Source organism: Meleagris gallopavo, chromosome 23 (assembly GCF_905368555.1).
Source record: "Meleagris gallopavo chromosome 23, MGAL_WU_HG_1.1, whole genome shotgun sequence".
Lineage (NCBI taxonomy): Eukaryota > Metazoa > Chordata > Aves > Galliformes > Phasianidae > Meleagris > Meleagris gallopavo.
Window position 1 is genome coordinate 4370816 of NC_139426.1, and position 24276 is coordinate 4395091.

Here is a 24276-nt window from a genome sequence, read left to right on the forward strand (position 1 = left end):
TCTGGTGTCCCCCAAGTGCTCTTTGTCAGAGGAATGGAAGGATTTAATGTTTGCACAGAGCAAAGCTACCCTGCAGCCTAATTGTACAAAGCACAACGTTCCTCTGCTCGCTAAGAAATCAAGTGATGAGCAGCCCTGAGACATCTCCTCTGAAGCGAAGATGAGCTCAGTGGTACTGACTTTCAGGCCAATAAAAGGATGCTCTGGAAAAAGCCACATATTACTGCAGGCTCAGTGGCCAAGGTTTAATTTAAAATCAATATCTGCAGCTTTCAGCCCTGCTGCTAACTGCACAGGAGCACGCTGATGCAATGCTGTCATCATTGCTAGCACGCAAGGGCTGAGGACATCCAACAGCACTGAGCAACGCTCACCTCCTGCAGCTCCTGAGATGAGCTACCTGGCCATGCCATGCTGTGAGATTCAGCAAATCAAGTCTGTTCACCAAGGCTTAGCAATACCACGTTGAAAATTCTATGAAAAAAGACAAGAAACAGATGCCTAATGCACATTAGCAACTCAAAATGCAAGGAACTCGTGATGCCAGCTCACCCTCATCCCCCTGCTGCAGACCTCCAACCTCACACCCCAAACGCAGCCTGGCTTCCCCCAGCCCACATTTGCAGAATGGGCCACTGCTGCTCCCAAAGGCTTTTCTCCCTCTGTTGCAACAGGGAAAAAACAGGCAGCCTAAAGACAAATGCAGGAAGGGTATGCATTCAAAGTGACAGATTAAAGGTGGCTGCTCGACGGACGCACGAGGAACTGGATTCAGTAATTTTAGCTCCATATGGTACAAAAGTGGCTGCTGCTCTTTGGATTTCTCATTTGTTTTTGGCACAATTGTGATGATATTGCACTCACTTCACTTTTAAAAGCATCTGGTAAGACCAGCAGAAACTGGAATGAGACGAAACCAACATGAGCAGAAAGTATGAGCTGCTTCTACAAAAAAACTCTATGGACTCACTTTAAACCCTCAAACCCCAAACTAGATTAAACCCAGCACAGCACAGAACAGAAAAAGCCAGACAAGCATTTCAAAGCAATTCTAAAACATAGGAAGAGATACAGCCTGTTGGAGCCACAAATAGTGGACAAGAGGGGAAAAATGAATGCTTTTTGTTTAATTCACAGATATTTCAGTCGGTGTTTAACTAGCAAAGATAAATATTTTTTAAATTGCCATAGAAATGGGGAAGTGAACACACTCTGCAGCACAATCCAAAGTGAATTAATTGAGGCTCTAGGAGAACATGTGCAGCTCCCAAAATAGCAAGCTCCTGAAGGCAAGAACCGCATTTTTACATCTTGCACAATCCCAAGTTTCCAGCCGCAGTTTTCGACACATCCATGTCATCCTGCTCTTCTTTTATCTAAGGCATAAGCAAGTTTGAAAGGGATTTTGACTTGAATTTCAAAGCACGACAGGAAGCAGGAGATATCTGAATTGCACACAGTCCTCATGTCAGGAATACACCTCGCATCCAGAGCGACACTCACCAAGCACATCACCAGAGTCCTCTTCTCAAAGGCTTTTATCAGGGCTTGGACCAAACCTGCTGGCTCTGATGTCTCCCACAAGCTGCTGTAGATGTCCTCACCCCACACCTTGATCCAGAAGCAAAGGGCTTTTGGTTTATCTGTGCTCAACCTTCTAAACGTGTAAGGGCAAAGCCTGAATTGATGTTGTACAATAAAGCCTAAATACACAGGGAAAAGAACTTCCCTCGGATGCACAGCTCTGTTTACACAGAAAGTGGGAACCCTTTTCCAGACATGCTCAGTCACATCCTGTGGAAATGGCTCAAGTTGGCAGCAAAGAGAGCAGGCTGAGCTGCAGCCCCACAGCCCTTGGAAGCCCTGAAAATGTGCATTTAAAAATCAATCATGTGCTGGGAAAGCACAGGGAACCGAGCATCCCTGTGTCAACATGAAGCATTCTCAGGTTTCTCCAGCAGCCAAATGGAGAAAATTGAAGCCCCAGTGACTACAGGCTCAAATGAGCTCTGTTTTCAAGTTCCACGTGCTGCTGTGGATGAGAATAAAGCAACACATGTAAAGAAGTGCAGTAACACAACTGTGCTGTATGCTGCTTTTCACTCTCAGGTGCTTTATGAAGAATTTCACTTGGCACTGTGGAAAAATTGCTGCTCGGGTGGAGCCACCTATCAGATAACTATCAGGTGACACAAGAAGAAAAACATACAGACATCTTCACTATGCAAAATCACCCAGGATTTGTTCAGGCTACCTGCACTGGAGAAATTCAAGGAGATTTCCCCAGGGAACACTGAGGGTCACAGCCTAAGGGAAAGCAGCAGCATTCTCTCCCTGCTCCAGCACAAGTGTAAGGAAAAGGAAGAAGAAATGAGCACTCAAGGAATAAGGAAAAGGGAGAATAGCTGTAAAGTTGGGAGAGACTCACTGCTAACACCTGGCTCAGAGGTTTGGTTCTCCAGAAGAGCAAATTCCCTGAGCCCAGGCTGGAACTGCTGGGCACGTTTGTGAGAACACTGCAGCATCATCAGCAGTCCAGAGCTTTGCAAGGCCACCTGCAATGTAATGTATTGATCCAGGCTCCAGGATGCAAGTGATGATGGGAGGTGGCTGCTCTGTCATTACACTCGGGTTCCAAATTTAGGTCAGCAGCATCTCAGATGTAATGCATTTTAAGCAGATTCACAGCCCTGTAGTATAAAGGGGAAGAATTCTACCAAGATCAAAGCTAACTGTCCACACACATAGTTACAACTCTTCTGCCAAAGCTCTCCCAGCTGTAGCATAAGTCTCACTACCAATAATTAAATCCATTTGAATACAAATGACAGCCCCAGCACACAGTAAGTTATCTTACAAACACAAAACAGCCCTATCTTTCACCATACTACAGATGCATTTCAGCTGAACAAGGCTTCCCCGACTTCTCTTTTGTTCTGTCTCTCAACACGAATTAAGTTTGGCTCCCAGCTTCTAGAAACGCAAAGCCCGAGCTCCGAAACCTGGAGCAGGGCCCTTCCCTCGCAGGGACACAGCTCTGTGGGGATGCAGCGACCAAGAAGAGCCTTGCCAACACCAGGAGGTGTTGGACCAGCAGCGAGACAATGGGGAGCGACGCGGAGCTGAGGCTGCCTCCATGGAAGGGACTCAGAGCACAACACGATGCGAGGTGTGAGCTGCCCAGCATAGGAATTCACGGTTATTTACTGCTCTGGGAGCCTGGCTGAGGCTCACCTTTGTGTTGGCACCGATAAAGCTCAGTGCCCCTCGGGGGACAAGGAACAACAAGGCACAGCTCAGCATCACCCGACCGTCATTTTGGGGCTGTGGATCCCCAAAGGAGCCCCTCAACAACGAGGGGCTGAGGAGGGAGACCTCAACACAGCGACAACACCCCGAGAAATGGAGGCTCTGCCCTAAATACCCCTCCCTAAATAAAGGGACGCCGACCGGGCCGGGCTCGGCCGCACACAGGATCCTCACCGAGAGGTTCGGCCCCACACGGGGTCCTTACGCTCGCCCACCGCCCCCCACAGGGCCCGGCCCGCCCCAAGGGGCCGCTCATCCGAAGAGGAGCCGCTCCCGCCCTGCCGTCGCTGCTCACCTGCTGGGCCGGGCCTAGGCCGGGCCGAGCCGAGCCCTCACGGCAGCCGGTGCCGGAGCCGCCGCGTCGCCCCGGTGACGGCTCGCACCGGCGCCGCCATCTTCCCTCAGCGCCGCGGCAGCCGCCGCTCTGGCCGCGGCGGAGATGATACTGCGCATGCGCCACCCGGCCCTGTCTCACGTGATCACGGAATAGGGAAGAGCAAATAGTCACGTGGGGCGTGGCGCCATCTTGGGAAGGTCAAACCTCGCGGCAGTGAGGTTTCTGTGGTGGGAGCGGGTTGCCATGTTGAGTGCGTTTCAAGGGAGGGCGTGAGCTGTCCCGCCGCCATGTTGGGAGGGGAGGCAAGGCGAGGCCGCCATGTTGGGAGAGGAGGGCAGCTGTGAGGAAAAAGTGGCAGGGCGGTTCCTGGGCTGTGGCTCTGTGCGAGGCCTGGCAGAGCACCAGCTGCTGGAGAACACAGCTTCAGTTTCCCTTTGGAAAAAGCCAGAGGATGGGTAAGAACACCCTGACGATGCAACCTTTCCTCCCATCCTTATGCAGTTCCACATCTCCTGTGTGACCCACAGGGCTGTCCCCACCCAGGCTTTCAGGCCTCAGCCAAAAGAACAGAGATTTGAGGATGAGGACATCAGTGAGAGCTGCTGCAGGACCATATGTGCCCCTCTTGCTTCTACAGACAGCATCCCTCTGCAAAACTACCGAGAGGATTCCAATTTTCCCCTCTCTGCCTTCAAGATGCCAGAGGAAAGGAAGGCTGCTATGGGGCAGGAGCCAGGGCTCACCACAGTCTGTGTATTTCTCTGCTTGAAGTTTGTAGGAAGCTACCTGTTATCTGCTAGCAAGCTGCAGCTCATAGGTGGGGTGTCTATCTGGTGCGTTGAGGAAGTTTACAGGATTAAGGTAGAAAGGAAGGCTGCTCTAACACACTGTTTGAACCTTGCTGTTTTGTGCTGGAAGAGGCATTGAAGTCTGTAGTGCGTGGATCAATGCCCTGCAGAGCTGATCCCTGTACATTTGTGTCCTTCAAAGCTGGGAGTGGTGTGTGAGCATGTGAAAAGTGGGACAAACAGCTCAGCTTTGAAGGAAGCCTCATCAATTCAAGATGGATATTAGGAAAAATTTATTCTCAGAGGGAGTAGCGATGCATTGGAACAGGCTGCTTAGGAAGGTGTTGAGTCACCTTCCTTAGAGATGTTCAAGGAATGCGGAGATGTGGCAGTGAAGGATGTGATTTGGTGAGCATGATAGGATGCTTGATGGTTGGACTTGGTTATCTTAGAGGTCTTAATGATTCGATGATTCTAGTGAGTCTTTAGCGAGAACTGAAGGCTTTGTGTTGAAGCTATCCCTCCTGCTGCTCAGGATGATGCAAGCACTGAGAGGGTTGAAATGTAAAGTAAGATTAGTAAGGATGACAGAATCACACACACTTCAATGAGTTTCTCTCTTCTCAGCACCCAAACAAACCCCAATCAAAGCTACCCTCCGGCTAGAGCTTTGCCAGGCTTTGAAGGTGCTGTGATGGGAGCAGCCACAGCCCCTCTGCTGGACTGACTGCAGGCGTTGCAGCGAGAGGTAAACCCTGCTGAAACTTGGGTTCCTGCTCCGCCCAGAGGGTGACGCGTGTTTTATCCATGTCCCTCTCCATACCGCCGGTCCTCCCACCGCTAGGGGACGCCAGCGCGCCGCTCTCCCCGCCGCATGCCCTCCCCGCCGCACGTGGCTTCCCGCAGCTGGCCACCACGCATGCGCACCGCCTCACCATCTCCGATGCCGCCCGCTCCCTCGCAGCGCGCAGGCGCAGCGGGCACGCCCTGATTGGCAGAGGCTGTAGCCGCGCAGGCGCACGGAGGAGAGGGGCGGGCGCGCATGCGCGGGTCCCGGGCTGGCGGCGGCGGCGGCGGAGGGGAATTAAAATGGAAGATGAGGAGGTGGCCGAGAGCTGGGAGGAGGCGGCCGACAGCGGGGTGAGGGCGGCTCCCGGTCGGCCGAGGCGAAAGAGGGGGCGTAAAGGGAGGAGTGGGGGACGGCGCGGCGGCTTCTGAGGAGGCGGCTGGTCGGGAGCGGCCGGTAGGCCTCTTAAAGGGGCCGCGGCCTGTACGGCGCGGGGCTGCGGCAGGGCTGTGGAGCCGTGCCCGGTTCGCACCGCGGCGTCTGGGCCCTGCTTCGCCTCGGGCCTGGCCCAGCGTGCTGCCTCAGCTCTCCTGGGGCTGTTGGTACGGCCCTGAGCGCGGTGAGGAGCTCGGGGCTCTTCCTGGGCGGCCCTCTGCCTCCGTTAGGCCGCCTCATGGCTTGTGGTTGGGTCCTGACGTGCTGTGAGGCTGCAGATGGTTCTGCACGCTTCCCTCGTGTAATAAAATCAGTAATTTTTACAGTAGCGTGGGCAAATGGTGTGCAGGGAGTTTACTACTCCATAGCCTGAGAAAGGGAATTTCTTCTGCTGATTGAGAGCTGCTGTTTGTAGGGAGTTTTGTGGGCTCGTTGACGCTCAGAGGGCAGAAGGACGCTGTAACTATTGGCTCTGCAACAAGAGGGCAGCTTGGCTTTGGTCAGCGGCTGCTGCAGGAATTGGGTTACAGCTGGGGAGCGGGGTGGGGGCAAAATAGAAGCTGTAATCCAATGCCCTCACCTCTGTGAGGTGCCAGGGAGGGCTGGCTCTGCTGCTAGCACCAGGATCCTGTGATAATGGGAAACCTCGCATAGGATGGAGGAGTTAATTCAAGTGCTCATTAAATTGCTTCATTAAGAGACATCGCTTGTGTCTGGGAGCTGATAATAGCTGAGGCCTAGAGTAATGGTTTAAAATTGCAGGGCTGCTCAAATCCCAGGCACCAGTTGTCTGTCTTGTTTGTCTTCACAGCTTGTACCTTTTGGTGTTCTTTCAAAACCCTTAGAAAGGAAATCTCATCGCCTGTCCTTTCTGATACCCCTTTCCTGCAAGTCCAGGCTGCAGAAACATTATACTTATGCCACTCAGTGGGGAGCAGACATTTCTCTAGTAGCTGACACCACTCTTGCAGCTGCTTTTGCAGTTGTCCAGGCTTTGGGTGCCTGTAAAAGCACATGGAGCAAGGAGAAAACTGAGCTGTCTCCAGCAGGAGTTATTATTGTGCAAGAGAAGACATGGAAGCTGTCTTCTAGCAGCCAAGATATTTTAGAAAGGTCATGCTGCAGCCTGCAGGAAGGAGGATCTCAGCCACTGCTGATGGCTGCAGGAAGTCAAAGCTGGGATGGACCTGCGGGGACGTGGACCTGCTCTCTCCTGGCTTTCTGCTTGAAGCAAGTGGGTGCTGCTGGGGGCTCTCTGAGTCACTACAGCAATTATTGCTGCCAGAGGCAGATTTTGAAAAGGGGAACAGTGCAGGAAGGGGAGCAGACAGCGTGACTGACGTCAGTTGTTAGCAGTTGAAATATATTTGAGACACACCTGCTTTTCTTGGTGACAAATTTGCTGCAGTGAGCAGGCTTGAGATGTGCTGCTTTAGTGGGGTGGATTTTCTATTGAAAGTGAAAAAACTGTGTGCAGGGAGAGCTTACACGTTGGTTTGCCACTGTAATCATTATGTTGTTTTTGTTGTGAGAGGTTTGCTTTGGTTTCTTTCACCTATTTCTTACCTGGCATGGGTCAGAAACAGAGCCTAACTTAGAGATATGATAGCCATGGTCCAGAGGGATCTGCAGTAAATGTTAAAGATAAAACCTAGCATTCCAAGGAGCAGCTTTAACTATATTCTGAACGCTGTAAGCAGTTGTGAACCTGACTAGTTATTCTTCAGTCCTTTCAGCACATATTTGAGGAAATAGGAGAAATGTAGCAAAGGGAGATCCGTGGTTCTGGGTATGTAGTTTTCTGCTAAGTCACCTGAGGGTGTTCTACGGAACAGAAAGGATGCTGAGATATTTAGTGCTCATTTTTCCCTCTGTATGTGTGGCTCTTGGTGCTAGGCTCCTAAATCAGTAAGACTCCAGGTCTTGAAGAAGGTGCTTCTCAGCAAGAAGCAGTTTTGGGCTGAGCAGAGTTGCTGTGGCTTCACTAGTCATTATGGCAGCACATGTAGCTTTTGTAGGTTTGACTTTACAAGCAGCACTGAGACCTTAATTCATTGAAGAGATACTGGTGCCCTTTGAAAGGGGAAAAGCCAAAATACCTGATACAGCTTCTCTTTTGGACTTGGGCAGTCAAAGTAGCTATAAAAAAGATACTCGATTTTATTTATTTTTCTTAATGCAGCTTCTGTTTGTCTTCTAGTTTTCTGTGTCATCAGAATTACCCAGTGCTTGCCAGCTCAAGGAGCAGCTCGTTTGGTATGTGCCACCCTGTGTGACCATACATTAAGCAGAAACCTCTGCTCCATTAGTTTCATCTACCCCAGGAATTTTGCAGGCGTGGGGGATGTTACATGTGAGTTCTTTGTACCAAGCTGATGCAGCAGAATTTTGTGAGGCCAGCAGACCTGGCTAACAAGGCTCTGTGTTGCACAACTGCCTGGCGTACAGGTATTTGAAAAGTCTGAAATGGAGAGGTTTTGCCTGTCTGTGAGTTCTAGAGGGGGAACTGGTGTGTGTGAGCTGTCTGGGGTTGTCTAAGAGACTTGTGGCAGGATCAAAGTGTGAGGCATCAAGGAGACAGCCTGGGTTGGTAAACACGAATACGACTGAATGCACTGCTCATTTCTCTGTTGCGTGGCCTTCCCAGGAAGAGGGAAATCACAGAAGGGAGGTATGTTTTTCAGCCTGCTTACCTGGTTAAACCAATCATTACACTTCAGATGGGAAGCCATACTTCAAAACTGGAGTGAAAACCCTGTACCCAGGGGTCACATTGAGCTGGAGGTGTGTGTGGGTATGGGGATCATCTGCTGGTGTTGCTGTGCTCCAGGATGCTTGCTGAGCTCCTTTCTGCCTTCTCTGCACAGGTCGATGCCCAAGTGGTAGTTGGGAGCAGGCTGGGCTTCTTGCTTTGGATTTCACCCTTCAGCAGAGGCAGGTGAATCATTGGTTGCAAAGGGCTGCATCTGGGTTTTGGCTGGTGTTTCTTCGGTTGCTAAATGTGATCAAAGTACACAGAAGTCAAAAGGGAAATATTTCGGAGCATAATGCTGTGACCTCCAGCCCGTGTAGCCTGCTATAACTCCTTGTGTGATTGGAGGACAAGTCAGCAGGGCTCTGGCACACTTTCCTTCCAGGGTAGGGCTGTGCTTTGGAGAAAAGCCTTGAGGATAACTGGTGTTTTCTGCTGTCAGGAAGCACTGAGAGGGGGGACAGGCTCACTGTGATTTCTGTGAATATTTACTGAATATTTACTTTAGGTATTTGTAATTGGTTAAAACTCTTGAAACTAGGAAACAAAACTTTCTGTTCCTGCTGCTCAGCGTTGCCCAAGCAGAGACTGGTAAGAAAAGAGCTTCGTTGGCTAGGAACAAACAAGCTCTGTATGTCATAAAGCCAGCATCTGCAATGGGGTGTTGCTGTGAGGCAGCATCACCTGGTAGCAGTCCCTGTTTGCTGCCACTTTCAGCAGCACGACCTTGGTGAGCATCTGCCTGTGCCACCGAACCATGAAGGTGGGGAGGGAGGAGAAACTGCAGCCCTCTTCAGTGCTTCCCCCTGTGTGTGCCTGGCTGAGGAAAGGACCCTTGCCAGGCTTGCTCCTAAATATTCCCGTGTTTTGTAGCTGCTGAGGAGCATCACCTACCTGTGGAAGATATAGATGCCACGCAGCTGAAGGCATCTGTGGCTTTCTTGGCATCGCGTTGGGTACGGTGCACTGCCAGGGTTATTATAAGCAGAGTAACTTGGCAGATTAATTAATGGAGCAGTCTGACTCCCACTAGCCTCAGGAATTGGGAAATTCTAGTAATTAACAGAAGATTTATATATCTCCAGAGGAAAGGAATGAGTAGCTAGTGAGGAGTCAGTTTGCTACCTGGGGATTATCTGCTGTTGCTCTCACTTGGAGGTGTTTTCAGGGTACCTAGTGCTGCTTGTGCTCAGTGGATGATGCTCCCACTGCACTGATGTGGGAGGATGCAGCTCCAGACTCATTCCCTCTTTTCAGGGTTTGATCTCACGCTCAGCTTTTTGGCAAGGTAGCAGGTTGTATTCAGAAGTGTCCTCAGCAAATACATCAAAGAGCATGGTTAATGTTTTTCCAGAGCTATGTATGTGAAATGTTATCAGCTTTTGAAGAGAGCGCAGCTTCCTTTATCAGTGGCAGTTCTGAGCTCCAGTGTGGCCCACTTGGTGAGTATCTCCTCTGGATTTCTGTAAAGTAACTGGATTTTGGAGGCAGAGGGGAGAAATCCTGCTGGTGTAAGGGATTTTTAGGGAGCTGAAGTCTTTGCCTGTGCTGAGGCATTGTGAAAATTACTCAGCATACCTGAAAAAAAAAAAAAATAAATAAAAATGCCAGCAGTTGCTTTGTTATTCCTTTCCCCCCAGCTTGGATTTGCTGCCTTTCAGAGGTCTGGAGATCTGGAGATCTTTTGCAGGCAACTGTCTGAGGGGTAATTATTTATAAATATCTGACATACCAGAGTTATTCCAACCAAGTGCTTGAGGCAGCAGTCAGGGTTAACTTGGGGTTCTCTGCTTGCGCCTCACTACAAACTGTGATTCTCCGAGTCTGTCTCAGGAGGACTGAGTCTAAATAGGTTTGTTTGCAGTCCTCACCTAACTGCTTTCCAGGAGGCACACTGATCCTGTTTGTTTGGTTTTTTTCTTCTGGGGTGGAAAGTTGGTTGTGATGGGACTGGAGCTCAGCTTCCATTACGTCCTCATCTACAAATGCAGCTTAAATGTCAAAGAACAGAGTCTCCTTCGTGCTGTCTGCTGGGTCCCTTTTAGCATCTAGACATAATAGCACTAAAAATAGTTTGTTGAGATTCCCTGCTAATCTTTGAGAAGGGTGTTTATAAAGCACAGGGGCACGAATGGTGCTTACCTTTTGGTTATAAATATGCTTGTTTGGGGAATGAAAGCTAGGAGAAACTCCTTAATGCATTCTCACCATCAGAAGATTAATAACTGGTTTTGTACAGCGTGACCTGCCCAGCTTCTGTGCAGCTTGGTGTCCTTGAGTGCCATGTGGGCTCACCCCTCCTCTGCTTGCATGCCTTTTGCTTGTTGTAGTGCTTCTGGCACTTGTGCCATAAGTCAGGTCCTAATTTTATCTTGTTATCCACAGCTCGATGGCAAGGCAACATGAGATAGAGCAGTGCAAACAGAATGACATCAGCAAGCAAACAGATCTGCTGTTTCTGCTTCTGGAGCTTCTAGCTGTGTGCAGCGTGACCCCTGTTGTGAGCTGCCAACTGTGCCTCTTTCTAATGCCTTGGGTTGCTCTGGTGATCAAGGGCTGCCCATTTGAGTTGATAATGCTCTTCAGATTTGAACTCCTTCATACCTATAATTATCATGGATCATTATGGTTGGAAAAGACCTTTAAGATAAAGTCCAGCTTGTCAGCCCATCACCACCATGCCTACTAAAGTACAATCCTGTTAAGCATCAGGAGTTTGTAGTGATGTGGCTTCTGCTTAGGAAAAGACAGAATCAATCTCCTCATGTTATGGCTGCCAGAGGAGCGAGGCAGCAGAAGTGCCAAGTTGTTGGTAGTTGTAGGAAAGTGAAAATCTGGGTGAAGGACTCATTTAAGGTGTACTGATGGTAGGTTTTGAAGTATTCCTTGGGATACCCTTGCATATGCTAGGTAAGTTAAAGCTGTGTTTCTTTCTAGATGAGGAAGCTGTAGATTCTGGCAGCAGAGAATGTAGGCGGGACGTCCCTGGTGCAAGAGAGGTTGAAGAGCTGCCCAGCAGCACTCAATCACTGTGACAGTCGCATTAATCAGAGTGTTTTTCAGGTGATGGGGTTGAAATGACTCTTTGCAATTACAGGATCTGGCCATCCGAGGTAAAGAATGTGACACTAACCCCAGGACTGACTCACAGAGCCTACAGGAATGCAGAAGCATAGCTGGGAAGGGAAGAGAGAACAGGACTGGATCTTCCTTGTGGCTCACTGTGCCGTGGGCAGTGTGTTGTACAGCCAACATTGGGTGCAGGGGTTGAGGTGCTGGTTCTGATCTCTGTATTTGCTGTATGGCACTGGAAAAATCCTCCTCGTGGATGAATGAGTGGAGTTTTGTGAGTTTGCACCTCACACCCCTCACCAACATGGGAGGTATTTATGAAGGGGTATTGAAAGAAGCTTCATTCCAGACAGCTCTGGAGGGTTACAGCCACGTATTCAAGTTTGAAAAAGCGTTCTATAGTAGGATGTAACCTCTTCTGGTGGAGGGTAGACAGATGAGCTAACCCCCTGGCCTTGGTTTGGCTGTCATTGTTTGTTGCTAGCTGCTCGAAACCACTTCCATCCTTGGCCAGGATATCCGCTTCCCTGCTGCCTTCCTGGTTGGCCATTCCTCCATCCACGAGGGCAGGAGGCTCCATCCTCCTGAGCAACGTTGGGTGGGATTTTCTTCTGAAATTTGAGTCTTCTTGAAAGGGAAGGAAGCTGCAGGTGTGTTTGCCCTCAGCAGTGGGATTCATTGAGATTTGGCTTCAGCTCAATGCTGTGTTTGATTCCTAGGAAACAAATGTGGCTTCCTCGTATAGAGCTGGGAAGAAAATTCAACGTCTCACCCAACAAAATCTTTCAGAAACAACTCAGAACTGTGTTTTTCCAGATGGAGGGTGCTGAGGGCTGCATGACCATGAGTAGCACCACGCTTTGGTGGTGTGTCATGGCTTGCATTCATTCCTTGTTCACTGGGGAGTAACTGCACAGAAGTGTAGGGGTGAGGATGTGGAGCAGTGCAACTCCTTACCAGGCTGTGCATGCTTCTTGACAGCAGGGCAGGTCTGCTGGCAGCAGGCTTGTGGTGTAGTCAAACAAACTGACCTGAAAAGCAGAGTGACTGCATCCTGCCAGGAGCTTGACCTTTCCTGCAGCATTACCAGTTATCAGATGGTAAAACTGGGACACTCCAAGGTACTTTTTTCCCTCTTTACTGACAGTTAAATAAAGCACATTGCTGTTCTGGAAGCTCTTTTATACAGTCTGCAGTCATGGGAATCTAAAGGTAACAGTGAGGTGCATCTTGCTGGGATGGGTTACGTAGAGACTGGAGGGGCTGGCAGCTTTATTTTTCTGTTTAGCAAAGTTTCTTTGTGTAATTGCTCCAAGTGCAAAACGTAAACACCTTGTGTAAGACAGGTGCAAGCTTTCGACAGAATTCAGCAAGCTTAAAGCCACACAGTTGGCTCTCAGGGTAATGAAGATGTCTTTCCACGTGTTGATTGACTTGGCAGCTCTGTTGCAAAAGCAAAGGAGAGGCATAGGAGGAAAAAGCATGGCTGGCTACTGCAGCTCGGTGAGTCTCTGGGTGCAGGTTGGGCAGGGCAAGGATATTTTGGTGAAGGCGGGTTCTTGCAGCAAGCAGCAGGAATGCAGACCTGCTGGCTAGTCCTCAGGGTGGCTGCAGGCTCCAGGTCTGTGCTGCTGTGTGTTGTCCCAGCTGCTGCTTCCAAGGTTTCTCTGGCAGGGAGGTCTGGTGTCAGTGCCTGCTCCATCCGGGAGCAGCTTGCTGAATGTTTCTGGGGCTTTTTTTCCTGCCCATAAGAGAGCTTTCTTAGCAGCTGAAGTTCTCAAAATGAAAATTGCTCTCCAGGGGAGATGAACACCTCGCAGCTGCCCTTCCGCCCCGCTCTGCAACTTCAACCTGGTGTAGGTGTATTCGTGGGTACAGTGAATGAAGTGGTTTTGCTTTCCTCTGCCTCTTGGTTAGCAAGCCATGCTCAGGTTGAGAGGTGTTCTGTCTCTGCCTTTCGCAGTGAGGCATCGCTGTATCAAAGAGGAAACAAAAGGCATTCGCAGGCAGATTCCTACTCTGATCTCAAAGATGAGCCCTCATGTTTTTATTTTTTCTTCCTTCCTCTGTAGGAAATAGACAGACGATTGGAAAAGAAGCTGAAGATCACGCAGAAGGAAAGGTAACTGCTGCGCGGTGTTGAGAAATGGGATCTGTAGTGGTGCCACCAGGGGGCCCCTCCGGTCTGTAGCAGAGTAATGGAGAGGTTCTTAGGAGTGATTTTATTTCAGAGCTGTCTCCCAGACTGGCTGTAGCTCCAGCTGTGGTGAAGCCATTAAGAAAAAGACACTCATAGGAGGAAATGAATGAATCAGGTAATCGCAGCTTGTAGCCTAAATTGGCTCACCATGTCTTGCATCAGTAAGGCTTAATTTTCCTGCTTGTTTGGGTTGGAGTGGGGGTGTCTTGCCTCCTAGCACTGGTACTTCCAATCACTCCTGATGCATATTTTTGTTTCCTTCTGATTGTTAGCACACCACTTAGAGTCATAGTATTGTTTCTCAAGGATTCCCACACCCACGCAGAAAAGGGTCAGTGAGAATTAAAACAGGCTGGGGCCAAGGCTGGCTCTAAGGCCTGGCAAGGAGTGGAATTAAAGTGCTTAAACCAATGCCTTTGAAGATGTGTAAACACTTTCTTTTGAAAAATCTTTGGTGAATCAAATCAAAAGTGAAGTTATCTCTGCTCAGTGTCTCCTTTGGTTGAGTTTCAAGATGTTGAACGCATCAGAGGCTGGTGTTTTCTGTCCCTTGCTGAGCTAATCTGCAAACCTGCCTGCCTCTAGTTTAGGGTTACAAATACAACAAGGTCTCTAATTGTTACAGGCTGCCTCTTAGTCATGGGAATGGCGTTTGGCTGGGAGGAATCCACATACAGAATTAAAAGCAAAGCGTGCTTGCGGTAAAAACAAGCACTGATCAAATGTCGTGTGTTTGTTTGTTGCTTTTTTTTCTTTCTTTTTAAGCAGTAGAAAATCCAAATCTCCTCCTAAAGTGCCGATCGTGATTCAGGACGACAGCGTTCCTTCAGGTCCCCCCCCACAGATCCGGATCCTGAAGCGGCCGGCCACCAACGGTGTGCTCAGCAACCCCAACTCCACCACCAGACCGGCGTTCCCTGTGAAGTCCCTGGCACAGAGGGAAGCAGAGTACGCCGAGGCCAGGAAACGAATACTGGGCAGCGCCAGCCCTGAAGAGGAGCAGGAGAAACCCATTCTGGATAGGTGAGAGCAGACTTGGCACTGCGGGCAGGAAAGTGACATCTTTGTGCGTGCTCTGTGCAAATACCTTCCAAGCAGGGGAAAGAGGAGATGTGCTCCTTGTAGTATTAAACGAGGCCAGCCAAGGAGAAAGGAGTGTTTTGTTTGTAAACAGCAACTTGCAGTTCAGATTTTTGGCAGCTAAAGGAAGTGCTTGTACCCGATAAGGCAATAAAGGTTATTGACTTTAACTCCTTGAAAGAGCAAGATGGGGATATAGAGAGGAGTGCAGGCAACTTTGACACGACATAAAACCTCAGCAAAGAGAAAGTAGGCTTGAAAGAGCTGCTGTCATCAAGTGGGAAAGTTGAAAGTAAGCACTCTGAAATGAGTACAGGTTGTTTAAGGCCTTTCCTTTGTAGTTGTACTGTGGGTCTTGGCCACTTGGGAACAAGGCTTCGAAAACTTCAGGAAAGAAATGAAGCATCAGTTTATTTTTGGTCGTGTTCCCTTATCCCAGGGAGAAATGCAGCAGGTCTGCAACGGTTGTCCTGCAGCTTTCCACCAAAGCAAGTACAGGAGTATCTGAATTACACACGTTCCATTCCACAAATACACTGCATCGTCCTCTCCTTTCTCCTTGCAGGCCAACGAGGATCTCCCAGCCGGAGGACGTCAGACAGCCCAATAATGTGATTAGGCAGCCCCTGGGCCCCGATGGTTCACAAGGCTTCAAACAACGCAGATAAACGTGGGCATGAGAGGATGCTGCAGAAAGCAGGGTCAGCCGCCACGGGTCGCACTGCTGTGGCGGACAAATGGACTTGAGCAAAGGGAACTACCTGGTTTACTTGCACTGTGATCCCCTTTGCTCTGCCCACTGTGACCTCCAACCCCACGCACTGTGACCTCCCTGCTCCACGCACTGTGATCAGCAAACTGACGAGGGCTGTCCCCAGTCATTGTAAGCGGAAAGGGGAAGGGAGGGTAAAGGACTCGGACAGGTGCAAAGAGTCATGCGTGCCACTCTGGTTCAAGCTAGTGCCAGCAATAATGTTTGTTGTACTTGTAACCTGGGATTTAGGGAAAAAAACGGGAAGCCTCCCCAGACACACACTTTGTCTTCATCACTTTAAGAGCAAGTTCTGTTTCAAAGGATATCTTTTGATTTTTTTTTCCTTTTGTTTTCTGTTTGTATATCGGATTGACTTTCAAGGGAGTGCATGGAAAGGGTTTTAACTGTTTAGTTTGTTTTAACTGAGAGAGGTAGCTAAGTGTTTGAAAAGGAATTTCACTGAATTCCTGCAACTTTAGTGGTTAGGGTTTGACAAGCTTAGCTTCTCGTTCTGTGTTTCTACCACTGCCAAGCAAACTGGACTCTGGGATGCCCAGCCTTTCTGCTTGCCATGGCCTGGGAGCCAGTGGAGTCCAATGATCTGGTTTGTGTATTGCACCTGTTAAAGCTTGGCTGGTGTTTTCTGCTGGCTTGAGGGGAAAAAAAAAACCTTTAAATACATCTTTTTTGTATGTGGGGAGAAGGGAATGTAGACAGATCCCACGAAAATGCCTGCTGTGTGGTTACTGCTTGCAGCAGAGCTGATCTGCGGGGAACTAGGGCTCTGTGACATCTGGACGTGCAGGCTAGGAGGGCAATAGTGCTGCGTGGCTCTAATTGCTCCATGAGATGAACCCATGGTGAAGAGCTGCGTTCCGTCCAGCCTGCGTGGTGGCTGATGTGACGGCGGGGAGCGGGACGGCCGCTGCTCCAAAGGTTGAAACCGAAGTGGCTTACAATGGACTGAAGGCTCTGATCTCTGTTACGGTACGAGCCGGTGCTGTACCTGATACACACGCTTCTAGAAATCACAGACATTGGGAACAAAATGTGTTCAATCAAGTCTGGAAACCTCCCCATCGTCGTACGCTGTGGGTGGTAACAGCCAGCTTTCCGCTGGGCTTCAGGGAATGGATTGCTCTTGCTGCTCCTGCTCCCACGAAGAGACAGGATTTCAGGCAGCTCGTAGGATGAAAGCTTCCCAGAATGGTGGTGGTGGTGGAGAAGAGCCATGAGGAGCTGGTGTGTGTCACAGGATGCTATTGAACATGGATGCTTCCCCCGTGCGCAGTGCTGTCTGTCCTAATGCACGCTAGACAAAGCTGACCTATCTTGATATTACTGTCTCCAGGGATTAGATGAACACTAAGGCTCTTCTTGGAGGGGATGTAATGGGCGACGTCAGGCGTGGAGGCGTTTCTGCGTGTCGTGTGAGGACCTCGACTGTTCATTCAGCTGAAATGGCCGCGGGCCGGCGGATTGCTGCGTGCTCAGTACCTAGAAAAAAATACTGTTGTTGGCTGTCAGAGGATTATTCTGTACGGGTGCAGTGTTGCCAGATGCTTTGTGCTTGGCAGATGTGGTAAATGAGCAAACCTGATGCCTTCTGACTGAACAGAAGTGACTGTGCCATGCCATGTTGTATGGGAAACTCCCATCTGGAAAGACGTGGATGGAAATACGGCTTAAAAAAAGGTAAAATAAAACTACCTGTGTACAAAAAAGAGATGGCATCTGCTAGAATGTCAGTTGGCTCGTTGACCCTGTGTCACCCTCCACGTGAGTTCCCAGAGCCCTGAGTGACTGGCGAAGGAGGATGACGAGGTGGGAATGGCAGAAGCCTCGTCCCACCGGGATCCCAACCCATCTCCGTGGCTTTAGAAGCTATAATCTTGCTGCTTACTGAGCTCCCTCTCAGGCTGGAGGCGTCTGTGAAACTGATTTATTTGGGGTGGGTGGGAGCAGGAGGGGAGAAGGACATTAGCAATAACTGTAGTCACCGCACTTTTCCTTAACTAATCGCTCGATAGCTTCTATTCCAGAAGGCTGGCAGCTGGCACAACAACCCCAACCCCAGCTCCTGGCGTAGCTTCCCGCTACCTTGCCAATGTTAGATGTCTCCTCCCGTCCGTCAGGTGCCTACCACCCTTCTCCTTGCACACCCGACCTTGTTCTCCAGCACTGACCGTGCGCCGATGCCTCAGCCGTGGCGGCTGCTCCCGACCTGCAGGCAGGGCGAGACGGCGGTCCCGGGGCACGCGCCTTCTTTTGTGGGGCCGAGAGCTTCTCCCGCCGCCCCGTCAGAGCGCGCCCGAGTATGCAGAGAAACATTTTATAAATTGTATTTTCAATAAATGTGTTTAAACTTTTTCACGGCCTGCTTCCGTCTCGTCGCTTTGCCGGATCCCAGAATGGGGAACCCCAAAAATCCACCGGTTGTTGTTGGCCGTGGCAGCGTTTGTGTCACCCTGAGGGATGCCCACCGTGGTTCTGAGGTGCTATGGATGAGATGAGGGACGTCTGTCCTCTTTGGGCTACAAGGGCTAAGCTCTTGGGAAGAAAAAGCAGAACTTGGAAGCTTAAGGATGGGAACTGGAGAATTTTGGGTTGATTTTGTAGTGTTTTGGGGCTGGGCTGCCCTCCGTCCTTTGCTCACTAGCATGAGGAGAGGCTGTGGGGCTGGCTGAACCGAGAAGGAGCAGGATGGAGTCCTTTCTCAATGTTTTTATTTTAAGGTGATTTAGGGGAAAAACGTGCCTTCAGAGCGCGCCCCAGGCTTTTGAGACTGATCACTTGCCGCAGTGCGCCTCCCGCCCGGCAGGGGGCGCAGTTGCGAAACGCGATGCTCAGCACGCACCGGAAGTGCTTCCCTTCCTCCTCTCTCCCCGCCCCGGGGCGGGCGGTACCATAGAGGCGCCGGCGCCCTTCCGTCGTGCTGGCGGCCATGGAGGAGGACTACGAAGCGGTGCTGTGCGTGAAACCGGCCGTGCACGTCTACCGAGTGCCGCCGAGGGCCTCCAACCGCGGCTACAGGTGCGGTACGACGCCGGGGGTGGGCCTAGTGCGGCCTCGGGGCTCTCGCAGGCAGCCAGGCCCCTCTGTTGGGCTGCAGGCCCGCTCAGCCCCGCTGGGAGGAGGAGTTGAGGGTTGTTGTGCCTGGAAAGAACGATAGAATCGCCAAGGTTGGAAAAGGCCTCCGACGTCATCCAGTCCAAGCGGCCAGGAAGGCTGCGGGAGGGCTTATAACGGCCTTTCGGTGCCTGCAGGGGTGAGAGGAGAGCCGGGAAGGGCTCTTGGACGGGGTTTTGTAGTGGCAGGACGAGGGGAAATGAAGTAGGGAGAAATTCTTCACCCTGAAGTGATGATGCCCTGGCATAGGCTGCCCTGAGAGCTGCAGGTGCCCCATTTCTGGAGGTATTCCAGGCCAGGCTGGAGCGGCCTTGGGCAGTATGAACTGCTAGATGGTATCCCCATGATGGGAGATTCCCAACCCAAACCACTCTATAATTCTATGAAAATTGAGGTATTCCACAAGGATCCCCTCACCAGCATGGCTTGCACTGCCCCAACGCTGTTTTCAAGCCGGCGATTCCACAGAAGGGGAAGTGAAACCTTTCTGTATTGTGTAGTGCAGAACTATGGGTCTGTTCCCCAGCGCTTCTGCAAGCGGTCAGCAGATTTGGGGTGAGATGCGAGGTCTTGTGATGTGTGCTTTCTGTCTGCAGCAAGCCCAGGTGCAAGCAGGTTCCCTCACATGCTATCTCACAAGGCTTTGTGATACGTTACCATGCCATAAAATTGTCTCATTGCTGCTTCCTGAGGACTGCAGGGGCACCCAGAGTCAGTCACCTTTTCCTCTCCCTGCAGAGCTGCAGAGTGGCAGCTTGACCAGCCAGCATGGAGCGGCAGGCTGCGCATCACCGCCAAGGGCAAGACTGCTTTCATCAAGTTGGAGGACAAAAACTCAGGTGAGGAGGAGGGGCTGCAGCAGAACAGCTTTCCTGTCACCCCAGGAGGGCACTGGGCTGCTGGCAGAGCAGACCTCGGCATGGTGTGACTGCAGAGCAGCTGTGTGTTGTTTTTTGAATCCATCTGCTGAGTGTTAATGAGCTGGTATGTCACCTCCAGAGTGTGGTGCCATGTAGCACCAGATAGTGGGAGGCTCCTTTGTTGAGCATTGGTAACTGAGCCAGGAAAAGTGTTCGTGCCTACCGCTGGGGAAACTTTATCTGGTGGAATGAAATGGTGCGGATCTGCCAAAATAAGGCAAGCAGGATCTGACCTCTCTTCCTCCAAGCATCCTGTCATCACAACAAGTCACTCTGAGAGTTTTTCCATTTCCTAGATTCTTTATTGCCTCCCAAGCTGCTGCTGCAGAGGAAACGGGTCGTGTTTACCCATTTCTTGCATGCAGGCTGCTGCCTCTGTGTTCATCCTCACAGCAAGGAGAGTGGCATTGATGTGCTACACTGGCATGTTAACTCACACCTGCTTCTTTTTTTTCAGGAGAGCTTTTTGCCCAGGCCCCTGTGGAGCAGTTCCCTGGCATTGCTGTGGAGGGTGTGACAGACTCCAGCAGATATTTCGTTATCCGGATTGAGGATGGCAACGGTGTGGTGCTGCTTTGGTGCTAGGAGAGACAGGCCTGGGGGGAGCAGATCTTGAAAACACTCAGAGCTTATTCTGAGTTCTTACTGGTGAATGATTTGTGTGGTTGAGAGCTAAATAGTCCCTGCCTACAGTGATGAATGGACAGATCACCTCTGTCCTTCACGCTCTGCCTTTTGCTAGTAAAAAAAAATCAGTTTTTTTAAGCAATAGTTTAATCTACTGCTCAGCATTAAGGACACTCCTATGTGTAGGACTGTCGCTGTGATGCCAGCCTCCGTGTTGATTCATTTATATTAATTTTAAAGCTGGGTTTTGCTAGTTCTTTAAATCCAATCAAGTTGAAGTGATGATGTAAACACAACTCTGCTAACTGAAAGCGTGGCTGCAGTTTTCTTCCAGCCTCATGTTACAGCCCTGCTGACAGTATAACACTGCTTCCCCTGCTTGGAACTTGCTGGCTGTTCCCTTTCTTTGTAGAAGGAAGAAAGAAATGCAGCTCCAGTCCTAACCTCAGCCCTGCTGTCATCAGAATTCCTTTCAGCTCCAGCTGGAGGAGCTGACAGTCACAGGGCTGTGAAATTGGCTGTCCCCCCACTGCTGGTCTGCATCCCTGGCTTTTACCCTGTTTTGCATTTCTAGCCTTTACTCTTCCTCATTCCCCAGGCCGCCGTGCTTTCATTGGAGTTGGATTTGTGGATCGAGGAGATGCTTTTGACTTCAATGTCGCTCTCCAGGACCATTTTAAGTGAGTTTGTGCCTCTCCTTTTGTCCTCTTGACTTGGTGGTTTTGCGTGGCGGCTGCAGGTGTTCACTCCAAGTGGTGGGGGCGAGGGAGCTGTTTGCTCCTGGTTCACTGTGCCCAATTCACTCGAATGAGGAAGCAGAGTGCAAAGGGGGCTACAGCTTATGAGTCTTTTTCTTTTTTCTTGCCTTCCTGCAGGTGGGTGAGGCAACAGAACGAGCTGGCCAAGCAGGCTGAAAACCCTGACCAGGCACCCAAGCTGGACCTGGGCTTCAAGGAGGGGCAGACCATCAAGCTTAACATTGCGGTGAGGGTTTTTGCTGCTCCAGATGTTTTACCTTGTACACTTTATAACGTATAAAAACACTGCCTGTGGTTTTGGTGATTGTCCTGAAAGACTGAAAGAGAAACATCACCAAAACCCTTCCTTTTTTTTTTGCAGCGTTTTGGGAAATGAAAGCATCAAGAATATTCTTTTAGCCTCTTTTGTTAGCCTCATTTCTTGTTAGAGATGCAGAATCCAGCCAAGCTGTCTGCCTTCACACTCAGCCCTCACAATCTGTTTTTCCCCTCTGCTGTGGTTTGTGGCATAAGAGGAAGCAGTGGCTTTCTCATGAAATCCCCTTACTAAAGAAAGCCTGGTGCAGAGCTGCTGGTGCCCATGCTGCCTGCAATGATTTGTAGAGGGGTGTCTTATGGTTCCCAGTCACAGAACCTGGTCTGTGGCTACGTGGTGGGGATTCACAGATGAAAACATCTGTGGTTAGACACCTGTTGCTGCACCAGGAGAATGCAGTACAGCGATCTTTTCCCCCAGAACAAAGCATCTGAGCTGCTGGGCTACTTGAAAGCATTGGCTGGGAGGAAGAAGTAGAATCATGCTCCGATTCTGGATTTAAATGTGGTTCCACCTGAAGTTTCCCTCTCACGTCTCCTTTCAGAATATGAAGAAAAAGGAAGGAGCAGCAGGGAACACCAGACCACGTTCTGCAGGTCCTGGGGGGCTGAGCTTGCTCCCACCACCTCCAGGAGGAAAATCTTCCGTGCCAACTCTTCCTTCTGGAGAGCTGCTGCCATCTTCACTTCCCCCACCCACCCGGCTCCCTGGTACCCCCATCACAGGTCTGTGTCTTACAGAAATGGCTGCAGGGCTATTTACATTCAGTTTTATGAATTCAGAGATATAGAAAGACCTTGACGTTCCTCTTGAGCTCCTGCAGGAGGAAATAGTGCTGAAGCCCTGTTGGATGAGGGGAACTGAGGCACTGAGGGGAATGGGATCGCAAAGCCACCCAGCTTGTCAGTCTTAATATCCCCTAACTGTTCAGAGCTACTCTCTGTTTTATGATTGTTTGGGAAGCATAAGTTTTGCACGCATATTTTGAAAGCTGAAAGGACAGCATGCTTATAAAGTCCCTGCATGAATCCTGGCCCTCCTGCCTGGTCTTTAACCATCTGTGTGCAGCACAGAACTTCAGTGAGAAGTTCATTTTAAACCCCAGTCAGGTTGGAACGGTGGACTGACTGCATTCAAGCAGTGGGTGTGTGGAAAAACAATATAGCATCTTCATGAAAGCAGGGAATCTGGAAGGAATAATTGTCAATAACAGTTTTCCTTTTTCTCCTCTGTCTCTGGCTCCTCTGGCTGCTGCAGACTCCCTGCTGTCCTGGCCACAGCCCGCTGCTGCTTCTTCTGCCCCTGCCACCGACGTCTGGGGTGACTTCACCAAAGCTTCAGGGTGAGGCCATGTGGGGTTTGCAGGTTGCTTGGGCCAATACCTGCAACGTTAGAACCCAATCCTGCTGGTTTTACTCTCACTAAAATAGCAGCAGGGTGGGGGCAGATTTTGAAAGGTGAGAAGCTGCTGTGCCTGGCCATGTGTCAGGGAGAGTTATGGATTGGCACCAAGCGACCTGTGCTGCAGCTCCTTTTAGTGTCTAAGCTCTCCTTTTTTAATGTCTAAACCCTCTTTTCTCAGTGTCCAAACCCTCTTTTTCTCTCTCTTTCTCTCTTCAGGTCAGATTCTAACCAGACAAAGGCAAATGCAGGCTGGGTGCAGTTCTGAGCCAGCTCCTCACAGGCACTGGAGGAAGATTGTGCCAATTTCTGCAGGACCAAAGCAGCAGTGGGAAGTGCTCCTGCTGCTTAAGGACACCTCATTTGTCACTTATGGTGGCATTGTACTCCCCTGGCCCCCTCTGACAAGAAACAAGACCCCAAAATCTGGTGCTGGAGTTGAAAAGCAGAAATTGGTGCTGGTTGACAAATGAAGCACGTGCCTTACAAAACTCCACGCCAGCACCCTCAGAGCTGGGGGCCTTTTCTGGGTATTTTGTGCCTGGATCACTGCAAACCGTTGAGGCTTCAGTGACCTTTCTTGTGTCTTCCCTTCCTTCCTTTCTTACTGCACTAGCAGGGCTGCAAAAATGTGGCAGCTTCATGGCACCCTGTGTCTCCTTGGTGACGTGAGAGTGCTCAGGGCACTGATTGAGGACTCAGCTGGCAGCACTTTTGCTGCCCAATTTGGGCATTTTTCTTTCAATTCTGATGCAATAGAGGTGGGTTGAGGTGTGCAGCACGAGGCTGCCCCCATCACCATCTCCTCTTTCTCCTCATGCGTTTGGGCCACTGAAATCTTTCAGTCTGGCAATCAGAGGGGAGCACCCTCCTGGAGACTTCTTGTGTGCAAGGCCTTGCTTTGTCTGCTGCTGACAGCATCGTGCAGGCAACGTCCTTCCACGATGCTGAGCATCACCCCTGATATTTCTAGCACTCCCTGCAATGTGGGGGGTGGGGAGCACGACTGCTGTGTGCAGGTAAATGTGAGCACAGTGCTGGAGTTCCTATTTTCCTGCTCCAGTGAGGTTGTTTTTTGGTGGTGTTTTTTTTTTTTCCCCCTCTATTTCAAAGAGAGATTTTTATTCTTTTTGCAGAGACTTTATTATTGGAATATATGCAATGAAAGACAAACTTGGTCTCTTGAACAGAGCTGGGGTTGAGATTCCTCTTTGAAAAAACTCCCAAGTATTTTCTTACCTATTTATATTATGGTGAAGGCCTTTCACAGTACAGAGTTGTGCTATTTTTTCAGTGTTTCAGACTTTATTATTATTTCCATTCTCAACTGGACAGGTGAACATTTCCATTTCACAGCTTTCACTTTGCCTGGCAGCTCACAGGGCCAGGTGAGAGATGTCACACTTCCAAGGGAACAATAAAGTCATTTTGATGCCAGATGTGACATTTTGCACCCTGAGATCTGCCCGTGTGCGCTCAGGGTGGGACCACGGGGCTTCCTTGGAGGTGGGGATTTGATGTTGGGGGTGGTTTTGTGCTTTCCCTCCTTCTTGGTGCCAGGGAAACAGCGAGGCACAACACATGGGTGTTGCTTAGCAGTGGCTTTGAAGC

The 24276-nt window shown here is 50.1% G+C and overlaps 3 protein-coding genes across 9 annotated transcripts in view; 2 read left to right on the forward strand and 1 right to left on the reverse strand.

Annotated features, from left to right (window-relative positions):
* FBXO42 (F-box protein 42) overlaps positions 1 to 3783 on the reverse strand; it is a 39165-nt gene extending 35382 nt beyond the window's left edge. The window contains exon 1 of the mRNA XM_085242240.1: positions 3605 to 3783. The gene's annotated coding sequence lies outside the window, so the exon portion shown is untranslated. The remainder of the gene's footprint in view (positions 1 to 3604) is intronic.
* A 1637-nt stretch (positions 3784 to 5420) lies between these two features.
* SZRD1 (SUZ RNA binding domain containing 1) lies at positions 5421 to 17884 on the forward strand. Of its 7 annotated transcripts, XM_085242669.1 has the most exons (6): positions 5462 to 5574; positions 7857 to 7912; positions 11472 to 11521; positions 13553 to 13602; positions 14446 to 14703; positions 15326 to 17884. In XM_085242669.1, the coding sequence occupies exons 1-6, from the start codon at positions 5477 to 5479 to the stop codon at positions 15426 to 15428; spliced, it is 615 nt and encodes a 204-aa protein (XP_085098795.1). In that variant the 5' UTR covers positions 5462 to 5476; the 3' UTR covers positions 15429 to 17884. The 7 variants fall into 7 exon arrangements, with proteins under 7 accessions (XP_085098793.1, XP_085098794.1, XP_085098795.1 ...); XM_031556695.2 differs by lacking the exons at positions 5462 to 5574; positions 11472 to 11521 and adding an exon at positions 9763 to 9850 and having other exon boundaries at positions 6939 to 8594; XM_031556696.2 differs by lacking the exons at positions 5462 to 5574; positions 11472 to 11521 and adding an exon at positions 9763 to 9850 and having other exon boundaries at positions 6944 to 8594; positions 14449 to 14703.
* A 505-nt stretch (positions 17885 to 18389) lies between these two features.
* On the forward strand, positions 18390 to 24102 carry NECAP2 (NECAP endocytosis associated 2). Its single transcript, XM_010722981.4, has 8 exons — positions 18390 to 18547; positions 19382 to 19482; positions 20021 to 20125; positions 20789 to 20870; positions 21066 to 21174; positions 21809 to 21989; positions 22522 to 22606; positions 22885 to 24102. The coding sequence occupies exons 1-8, from the start codon at positions 18459 to 18461 to the stop codon at positions 22931 to 22933; spliced, it is 801 nt and encodes a 266-aa protein (XP_010721283.1). The 5' UTR covers positions 18390 to 18458; the 3' UTR covers positions 22934 to 24102.
* Positions 24103 to 24276: the final 174 nt, after the last annotated feature.

Bases quoted from the DNA above. Each gene is read 5' to 3' on its own strand.
- NECAP2 (XM_010722981.4), top strand. From the start codon at position 18,459: ATGGAGGAGGACTACGAAGCGGTGCTGTGCGTGAAACCGGCCGTGCAC. The intron at 19,483-20,020 runs GTGAGGAGGAGG...CTTTTTTTTCAG, and splicing joins GTTGGAGGACAAAAACTCAG to GAGAGCTTTTTGCCCAGGCC. The intron at 20,871-21,065 runs GTGAGTTTGTGC...GCCTTCCTGCAG, and splicing joins GCTCTCCAGGACCATTTTAA to GTGGGTGAGGCAACAGAACG.
- SZRD1 (XM_085242669.1), top strand. From the start codon at position 5,477: ATGCGCGGGTCCCGGGCTGGCGGCGGCGGCGGCGGAGGGGAATTAAAA. The intron at 11,522-13,552 runs GTAAAGAATGTG...CTTCCTCTGTAG, and splicing joins ACAGGATCTGGCCATCCGAG to GAAATAGACAGACGATTGGA. The intron at 14,704-15,325 runs GTGAGAGCAGAC...TTCTCCTTGCAG, and splicing joins GAGAAACCCATTCTGGATAG to GCCAACGAGGATCTCCCAGC.